Consider the following 9,637-nt stretch of genomic DNA (forward strand, 5'->3'; position numbering starts at 1 on the left):
ACCCACCGGGCCGCAGGGGCCTCCGCTCTGCACAGAGCCGACGCCTGCAGAGCTCCGGCGCTGCAAAGCTCCCCGTCTCGCTCTCCCCGGGCTCCTGCTCACGGGAGCGGGCCGAAACCCCGAGGCCATCCCCTCAGGAGGGGATCCCCTGCCCCCTCCGCCACACCCGAGGGGACCCGGGGCTCCCGGCCCTGCCGCCCGCCTCCCCCCGTTTCCCGCCGGACGGCTCTTGCTGCGCCACGGTGGGCGGGGACGTCGCGGCGGCGGCCAATGGGGAGGCGGCGCCCGCCCGCCCGCAGTCCGCCATGGCGATCTTCACCCCCACGAACCAGATCCGCCTCACGAATGTGGCCGTGGTGCGGGCGCGGCGGGGCGGGCAGCGCTTCGAGATCGCCTGCTACCGCAACAAGGTCCTGGGCTGGCGCAGCGGAGCGTGAGTGCCGGGCCCGGGCCGGGGGGGGGAGCGCCCCGGGGCGCTGCGCGGTGCCGCGGCCCGGGCCGGGGCAGCGAGGCTTCGGCCGGAGTAGTTGCCGGGCCCCGGCTGCGGCCTGAGGCGTTGGTGGGGTCCCGGAGGGGCTGGAGCTGGGAGGGCCCCTCCGAGGCCGCCCGGAGCAACCCCCCGCAGCGAGCAGGGCCGTCTGCAGCTGGCTCCGGTTGGTCGGAGCCCCGGGCGGCCCGGCCTGGAGCGTTCCCCCGCCGCCGGGCAGCCTGTGCCAGGGCTTCCCCGCCCTGGGCGTCGAGCAGTTCTTCCTTGCGGCCGCTCTCCGCCTGCCCTCTGGTTGCTGACAGCCGTTGCCCGCTGTGCTCTGGCGACAGGCCCTGCTCAACAGCCCGTCCCCATCTTTGTTCTCAGCCCCCGGCGTCCGCCTTTCTGCCCTTGTTCAAAACGGGCACAACGTTCCCCTCTTTCCAGTCGGCAGGGACTTCCCCTGCCTGCGTGCCAGGACTTCTCAGGTATCGTGGAGAGTGGCTTGGCAGCTCCATCAGCCCGTTGCCTCAGGACTGTGGGGGGCATCTCATCAGCTCCTGTAGACTTCTGTCTCCTGTACGTCGAGGCTCCTCAGCTGGTGCCGGGCCTGAGCAGCTTCTCTGGCGGCGGGAGGGACTCTGCTCCCCAGTCGCTGTCTGGCGGTCCGTTGGCTCCAGAAGTGTGGGCAGAGAGGCTGCCAGCGAAAGCAGAGGCAAAAGAGTTGCTTAGTCCCTCAGGCTGCTCCTGGTCCGTTGGTACCAGTTTGGCAGCCTTGCTCCTCGGGGGGGGTGGGGGTGGGGGTTCGCTTTCTTTGGCCTTCGTCTTCTGGCTGCCGTACCTGTAGGAGCCCTTCTTGTTATCTTCTTGGTATCTTCTGCTGTCTTCTTACAAGTTTTCTAACCCCATCTTGGTCTGTAGGGAGAAAGATCTCGACGAGGTCCTGCAGACGCACACAGTGTTTGTCAATGTCTCCAAAGGCCAGGTGGCGAAGAAGGAAGATCTCGTGCGAGCGTTTGGGACGGATGACCAAACAGAAATCTGTAAGATGGTAGGTTTCACCCGCTTTGCGTTAGAAGAGCTTGGAGTAGGCTTTGCGACTGGTTTACGTAAGGCTTGCGCAGACCTGGAAGGCTGTCGTGTTACTGGAAGGTTTTTGTCGAACGCAGCGCTGGTGCAGGCCACAGGGTTGTTTGTCTGCTGAGAAATGGGTAGAAAGCAGCAGGACCGCGGTGGTATCGTCTTGCATTTTGTACCTGCATCTGGCTGGAGGAGTTCCGAGTTTCCTGTAGAAGACTCGGCTCCTGTGCACGGGTGTCTCCGGACACGGAGAAAAGGTGAGGCAGCGCTGAAGAGTTTCTCCCCTCCGATCTCTTGTGAAGGGTGCAGGGAGAGGCAGGGGGCGGTTGCTCTGCTTGGGACAGTTCAGTTCAGCGGTAAGGGCAGATCTGGTTTCTTGGTAGGATCGGAACTGTGGGGCTTGTTGTGGGTGGTGGGAATTTAAGTAAAGGGCTCTGGAGCAGAGGGTCGCGCCGAGGGACCGTTCCTGAAGTGGCAAAACCGCAGCGGCAAGGCAGCAAAAGCGCTGAGAGAGAGAGGAGACCACAGGCCCCCCACAGAGTGGGAAAGAGGGAGCTGCAGCTCTGACTTAGCGTGGGTGAGAATGAGTGTGACAGCGGCCAAACCCCCTCACATAGAAGAGCAGACCCAGGGGAGGGACAGCGACGAGGAGCGCTGGCAAACAGGGTGCGACGCAGCAGTTTGCGTGGCAGTTCACACAGGCAGGGCGGGCAGGGCAGGCGAGCGGGCAGGGCGCAGGTCCCCTCCTGGCAACCCAACTAGTGGACATTGCCCTCCCAGGAGACATTCTAGCTATGGTTTCCACCTGCAGGAAAGCTTTTGCCAGAAGGAGCGTGGGGACCCAGACGGAGGTCCTGCACAAACACACAGCTGTCCAGGTCTCTGGCTGCAGGGAGTGCCTGAGCCTGGCGCTCGTACCGGAGGACAGCAGAGACAACAGCTGTGTTTGGTGCGACCAGGTGAATGATCTGCTCAGCCTGGTGGCAGAGCTGAAGGAGCAAGTGGAGAGGTTAAGGAACATTAGGGAATGTGAGAGGGAGATCCACTGGTGGACCTGCACCCTGCCATCGCTGAGGCCAAGGCAGCAGGAGGCGGCTCCACAAGGATGTTGCTCTGCTGTATGTTAGGGACTCCTTCAACTGTATAGAGCTCAATGATTGTGATAAGGTTGAATGCTTGTGGGTAAAGGTGAGGGGGAAAGCCAGCAAGGCAGACATCCTGCTGGGGGTCTGTTATAAGCCACCCAACCAGGGTGAAGAGGCAGATGAAGTTTTCTGTAAGAGGCTGGCAGAAGTCTCACAATCTCTAGCCCTTGTTCTCGTGGGGGACTTTAACTTACTGGACATCTGCTGGAAATACAACACAGCAGAGAGGAAACAGGCTAGGAAGTTCCTGGAGTGTGTGGAAGAGAACTTCCTGACGCAGCTGGTAAGTGAGCCTAGCAGCGGAGCTGCCTCGCTAGACCTGCTGTTTACTAACAGAGAAGGACTGGTGGGAGATGTGATGGTCGGAGGCCGTCTTGGGCCTAGTGACCGTGAAATGATGGATTTCTTGGTTCGAGGTGAAGTTGAGAGGGGGGCAGCAAAACCACCACCATGGACTTTCGAAGGGCAGACTTTGGTCTGTTCAGGACGCTGGTTGAGAGGGTCCCTTGGGAGAGAGTGCTGAAGGGCAAAGGGGTCCAGGCAGGCTGGATGTCCTTCAAGGAGGAAGTCTTCAAGGCACAGGAGCAGGCTGTCCCCATGTGCTGCCAGATGAACCGGCGGGGAAGACGAGCGGCCTGGCTGAACAGGGAGCTCTTGCTGGGACTTAGGAAAAGAAGGAGGGTCTACCAGCTATGGAAGAAAGGGCAGGCAACTCAAGAGGTATACAGGGCTCTCGTTAGGTCATGCAGAGAGGAAATCAGAAAGGCAAAAGCCCAGCTAGAACTCAGGCTGGCCACTGTTGTAAGGGACTACAATAAATGATTTTAGAATTACATCAACAACAAAAACAGGGCCAATGAGAGTCTCCATCCCTTACTGGATGCAAGGGGGAATATTGTCAACAAGGATGAGGAAAAGGCTGAGGTACTTAATGCCTTCTTTGCATCAGTCTTCAATAATCAGACTAGTTATTCCCAGGATAGTCAGCCCCCAGTGCTGGAAGATAGGGAAGGAGTGCAGAACAGACCTCCCATAATCCAGGAGGAAGCAGTTAACGACCTGCTCTGCCACCTGGACACTCACAAGTCTATGGGGCTGGGTGGGATCCCCCCAAGAGTGCTGAGGGAACTGGTGGAGGAGCTGGCCGAGCCACTCTCCATCACCTGTCAGCAGTGCTGGCTAACAGGGGAGGTCCCAGATGACTGGAGGATCGCCAGTGTTACTCCCATCTACAAGAAGGACCGGAAGGAGGATCCTGGGAACTACAGACCTGTCAGCCTGACCTCGGTGCCTGGCAAGATTATGGAGCAATTCATCCTGAGTGTGCTCATCGGGTATGTGAAGGACAACCAAGGGATCAGGCCCAGCCAGCATGGGTTCATGAAGGGCAGGTCTTGCTTGCCCAGCCTGATCTCCTTCTATGACCAGGTGAGCCACCCTGTGGATGAAGGAAATGCTGTGGACGTCATCTACCTGGACTAAAGTAAGGCCGTTGACACTCTCCCACAGCATCCTCCTGGAGAAGCTGGCTGCCCGTGGTTTGGATGGGTGCACTCTGCGCTGGGTGAAGAACCGGCGGGATGGCCGAGCGCAGAGAGTGGTGGTGAACGGAGTTAAATCCGGCTGGTGGCCGGTCACAAGTGATGTTCTCCAGGGCTCAGTGTTGGGGCCGGCCTTGTGTAACATCTTTATCAATGATCTGGGTGAGGGGATTGAGTGCTCCCTTAGTGAGTTTGCAGATGACACCAAGCAGGGCGGGACTGTCGATCTGCTCGAGGGTGGAAGGCTCTGCAGAGGGATCTGGACAGCCTGGATCGATGGGCTGAGGCCAACTGTATGAGGTACAGCAAGGCCAAGTGCCAGGTCCTGCACTTTGGTCACAACAACCCCATGCAACACTGCAGGCTTGGGGCGGAGTGGCTGGAAAGCTGCCCGGTGGAAAAGGACCTGGGGGTGCTGGTCCACAGCCGGCTGACCAGGAGCCAGCAGTGTGGCCGGGTGGCCAAGAAGGCCAACGGCAGCCTGGCCGGTATCAGGAACCGTGTGGCCAGCAGGAGCAGGGCAGGGATCGGGCCCCTGCGCTCGGCACTGCTGAGGCCGCACCTCGACTCCTGTGTTCAGCTTTGGGGCCGTCACTACAAGAAGGTGCCCAGCGACAGGACAAGGGGCAACGGGCACAAACTGGAGCAGAGGAAGCTCCAGCTGAACCCGAGGAAGAACTTCTTCCCTCTGAGGGTGACGGAGCCCTGGCCCAGGCTGCCCAGGGAGGCTGTGGAGTCTCCTTCTCTGGAGATATTCCAGCCCCGCCTGGCCGCGGTGCTGTGCCCCCTGCTCTGGGTGACCCTGCTTGGGCAGGGGGTTGGGCTGGGGGATCCCCAGGGGTCCCTGCCAACCCCGACCATGCTGGGATTCTGTGATTCTGTGCTGGAGCACGTCCAGAGAAGGGCAGCGAGGCTGGGGAAGGGTCTGGAGAAGAAGTCTTCCGAGGAGCGGCTGAGGGAGCTGGGGCTGTTCAGCCTGGAGAAGAGGAGGCTGAGGGGAGACCTTCTCGCTCTCCACAGCTGCCTGACAGGAGTCTGTAGTGCGGTGGGGGTTGGTCTCTCCTCCCAGGTAACCAGCGACAGGACGAGGGGCAACGGCCTCAGGTTGTGTCAGGGGAGGTTTAGATTGGATACCAGGAAAAATTTCTTCACTGCAGGAGTTGTGAAGCCTTGGCCCAGGCTGCCCAGGGCAGTGGGGGAGTCCCCACCCCTGGAGGGGTTCACAAAGCATGTAGATGCAGCACTTCAGGACATGGTTTAGCAGGCATGGGGGTGTTGGGTGGATGGTTGGACTCGATGATCTGAGAAGTCTTTTCCAACCTATGATTCTGTGATTCTGCAGCGCAGAGTTTCTGTGGTGGGTGTTTTGTCTGAAGTCTTCTCGGTGTTGTCTGTCGTAATGATGTGTATTGTTCATAGGGTTCTTTTTCTGCACTTCACGTCGAACCAGACCATTCAGGCAGCTGTTAAATTTAACAGAGCGACTAGAGTTTTCACTCTGTAGTCAGATGGGAGCTGTTTATGAACTGGTTTCTTTATTTTGGCTCTGCAGATTTTATCCAAAGGGGAGCTGCAGGTATCGGACAAGGAACGACAGACACAGCTGGAGCAGATGTTTAGAGACATCGCCACCATTGTGGCTGAGAAATGTGTGAATCCTGAAACCAAGCGGCCATACACCGTGATCCTTCTAGAAAGAGCCATGAGGGATATTCACTACTCGGTCAAACTGCACAAGAGCACGAAGCAGCAGGCGAGTTCTCTTGCACAGTCAGCTTCTGCGGAGAGGTGGGTGGTGTCTGCAAGCGTCGTTTCTGTGTGAGCAGTCAGCGAGGGATCCGCACCGCCCCAGGGCCTCAAGCCCGCCGAAGGAGCGCTCAGCCGGCTGGCAGTCGAGTGCTGGACCCAGGCGGCCTCTGAAAGTCGTGCCGTTTGTTTTCTGACCGTTGCGGGAAGGGGGGGGAAAGAAACTGCCTGAAGCAGCAGCAGCGCTGTGCCTGGAGCAGAAATAAAAGCCTGATGGTTTATTTTAAGTGAGGGAGCAGATCAGGCTTTGCACCTGAGCCCCGAGGCTGTTGGTGGTTCTGCAGTATCGCTGCTCCTTCACCTGCAGCAGAGTGGCGGGGGTCAGTACCCAGCGCTGTGTCGGCAGCTCATGCCAAGGCTTGGAGATCTGGACGTGGGTGGTGTTTGTGAAGCAGGTGTGTAAATGCTCTTTCTTCTGCATGTCTGTGCAGGCCCTGGACGTGATCAGACAGTTGAAGGAGACCATGCCAATTGAACGTGCTCGCATGAGGCTGCGAGTTCTTCTTCCAGCCAAGGAGGGGAAGAAACTGAAAGAGAAGCTGAAGCCCCTGATGAAAGTTATAGAGAGTGAAGAGTTCCAGGAGCAGCTGGAAATTGTAAGCGATAAAGCAGTCCGTGGGTTTCGTACGTGATTTGGCTCCACCTGTACGGGTTCCTAGAGGATGAATTAATACAGGGGAGTGGTTTAGAGAAGCTGCAAGTTTACCAGAGTTTCAAAGGGAGAGGTGTAGTTTTAGTTAAGAATTTCACAGAGTGCTAGTGATGAAGGCTTGTCAGTAGCCTTTGTTGCACAGAGATGGCTGCTCCAAGCTGAGGAGAAGCACAGCGTAATTTCCCTGAGCAGTGGCTCTCCTGCAACACTGAGAAGTTTCTCGGGAAGTGTGGAATGTTAGTGTTCAGTGTTTGGTGGGTCAGGGCTGTGTTTTGGCAGTGGTTAATGAGTTTTTTACAAAACAGTCTGCCGTAAAGCAAAATTTGGTATTGGTAAAAATCTGGCTGAGAACAGATTAGAATGGAGCAATCCCAATGCTGAGAAGACCTGTGCAGCGTGGGTGAATGGAACTGCAGAGCCTCTGGGGAAAGGCTCCTCGGTAGAAATGGCTTACCAAGTCTGCAAAGTCCTGCTTAGTAACTAAACAGTAACTTTTTAAAATGAGAATCGGTGTTGGACCTTAGAATCGTGGAATCATAGCATCATTGAGGTTGGGAAAGACCTTTAAGATCATCGAGTCCAATCGCTAACCTGACACTGCCACTACTGGTGGTGGGGGCTAATAAAAATGCAATGTTCTTGCCTGAGGGATGAAATGTGCCCTGTTCCAGGTGTGCCTGATTGACCCGGGCTGCTTCAGAGAGATGGATGAGCTGATGCGGAGGGAGACAAAAGGGAAAGGAACACTGGAAGTGCTGAGTCTGAAAGACGTGGAGGAAGGCGATGAAAAGCTTGAATAACGCAAACCTTCCTGGAGCAGTTCTACGTCAACACCATCCTACGAAATGAGCGGCGTTGGCCACTCTCCTCCGTTAGGCCTTCAGGTTTTTTCCTGTCTCTTGCTGCCAGCTATTTTCTGACACTGATCCTTTGGGATTGCTCCCTGCGTGTGTATCTTTTTAGCATTTTACACTTGCTTTGCGTTGTGGGAACGTTTTGTTTCAGAGTTGCACTACAGAGCGTGGAGTTGAGACTTGGTGGGGAAGTCACCCTAGCTTTGGTTCCCTTCAAGGGTTGCTGTCGCAGAGTGTTTGACTGATACGGGGCCAATCGTTTCTGCTTTGCGTTGCCAGTGCTGAGGGGAAGATTGTGTACGTGGCTGAGGGGTGGGTTTTGTAGGCGAGGAGAGGAACCTGAAGAAGAGGGAGCTGCATCTTCTCTTGGAAACAGGTGCAAGGTTTGGATCGTGTCTGAACTGATCTCTTGGTAGCGTGAAAGCTGGCTTGGACTTCCATAACTGGCTGCTTGATGCCTCGAGTCCTTTCAGGGGCCGTTCTTACCGGTTTCCTTCTCTGGCTATAACGGCACTTGCTGGCTTAGACAAAGTGTTCTCCGAGTAACTTATCTGTAAAATGTGTTTCGCTACCTTAATAAAACTGGACTCTCATCTCGTTAGATATCACAGATACAGACGGAAATCAAGCGATTCTTTTTGTTAATGGTATCGGGGGTGTCTCTGGCCCTGGCGATGCTTTTTGTCAGCTGAAGGGGTGGCCTGCACCTGTGAGCTGTTCTCATTCCCATGGTCCAGTGAGTCTGGACCAAGCAGCGGTGGCCTCTGGCCGCTGAGCACGAGAGGCTTTGTTGGGCCCTGATTGCCCAGCGGTCCCTGTTTGTGTGTGCCCCTTTTCTTCTGAGTGCGATGGAGGAGAATTCTGGCAACTGTGCTTTACCCTCTGCCTCGTCATGCTGCTTTCTGACACGTGCACAGACTTTCCAGCCAGCTCCAGAGGCACGCTGGGTGGTTCTTGCTCATCCCGTTAGATCTTGTTCAGCTGTGTGAAACAAAGGCTTCGGAGTGGAATTTCTGCATTTCAAAGAAGAGAGGAAGAGAGGACAGCAACTGCAGAAGGGCCATGGCTACCAAACCATGTGCAGGACAGAGGCAGGGGCTGTTTTTGCCCACCCGTGATGCACATGTGTCCCCCCCAAGGGTGGTGGCCCGCTGGACACAGCTGTCCCCAGGCCAACAGCACCTGGTGGTGTTGGGGGGGCTGGCGAAACTTCAGCTCCAGACCCTCCAGCGTCTCCTTCAGCGCCTGCTGCTGCTGCTGCTTGCACTCGTGGAGGAACTGCTTCCACTCCAGCAAGGGCTTGTGCTGCGCCAGGAGCCTGCTGGGGATGTCCTGCCCAGGGGAGAGCACGGGTACTCTGCCCACGGTGCTGCTGCAGGATGCAGGCCGTGGCCTCGGGGAGCTTTCTGTACTGTGGACCTCTGCAGGCTCACGGCCTGGAGAAAAGCAGCTCCATCCCTGCCCTGGGTTTTACCAGAGAAGGGTTCTTCCCTTACCCAGAGGCAGGAGCACTGCGCCGCAGCCTTGGCCTTCTCCATCTTCTCCATCACCATGGCCTCATGCTCTTACTGGGACTTGGCGGCCTCCAGTTTGGCACCTGGGGTGGGAGGGAAGCGGCAGGGAAGGACGCCTGCGGCTGCACCTGCATCCTCCCCCCTGCATCCCACCAGGCACTCGCCCACCACCGGCTCCTCTGGCTGCAGGGGTGGGAAGTCCTCATCAAGCTCATACCTGGCTTGCTGCAAAGACGTTCATTGTCACCCCCTGAGCTGCTGGCACCCTGGGGGAGCTGGCCCTGCAGCCCCCCCCACCCATGGGCTCTTGCCACTGATGCCCGCCCACAGCCCTGACTGCACTGGGCCCCCCACCAAGCTGTTCTCGGCTGCTTTCCCATTACTTCCTTCAGCCAGAGCCGGTCGATGGCCACTTTCTGGGTGGCCAGACAGCGGGAGCAGAGCTGCCTCTCTGTGAGGAACTTGGCCTCCATCTTGGCCATGGCCTCCTGGAGCATGTCAGAGAAGGGATAAGTGGCTGCTAAAGCTGCGATGGACCTCTCGGAGACAGCGGAGCTTCTGGCATGGCCAGCCTCGAAA

At 57.4% G+C, this 9,637-nt stretch overlaps 1 protein-coding gene across 1 annotated transcript; it reads left to right on the forward strand.

Annotated features, from left to right (window-relative positions):
• Positions 1-258: 258 nt before the first annotated feature.
• SBDS (SBDS ribosome maturation factor) lies at positions 259-8,158 on the forward strand. The gene is made up of 5 exons (XM_075445630.1): positions 259-433; positions 1,388-1,517; positions 5,785-5,985; positions 6,470-6,634; positions 7,362-8,158. The coding sequence occupies exons 1-5, from the start codon at positions 306-308 to the stop codon at positions 7,488-7,490; spliced, it is 753 nt and encodes a 250-aa protein (XP_075301745.1). The 5' UTR covers positions 259-305; the 3' UTR covers positions 7,491-8,158.
• Positions 8,159-9,637: the final 1,479 nt, after the last annotated feature.

Source organism: Opisthocomus hoazin, chromosome 32, assembly GCF_030867145.1.
Source record: "Opisthocomus hoazin isolate bOpiHoa1 chromosome 32, bOpiHoa1.hap1, whole genome shotgun sequence".
NCBI classification, from domain to species: Eukaryota; Metazoa; Chordata; class Aves; order Opisthocomiformes; family Opisthocomidae; genus Opisthocomus; species Opisthocomus hoazin.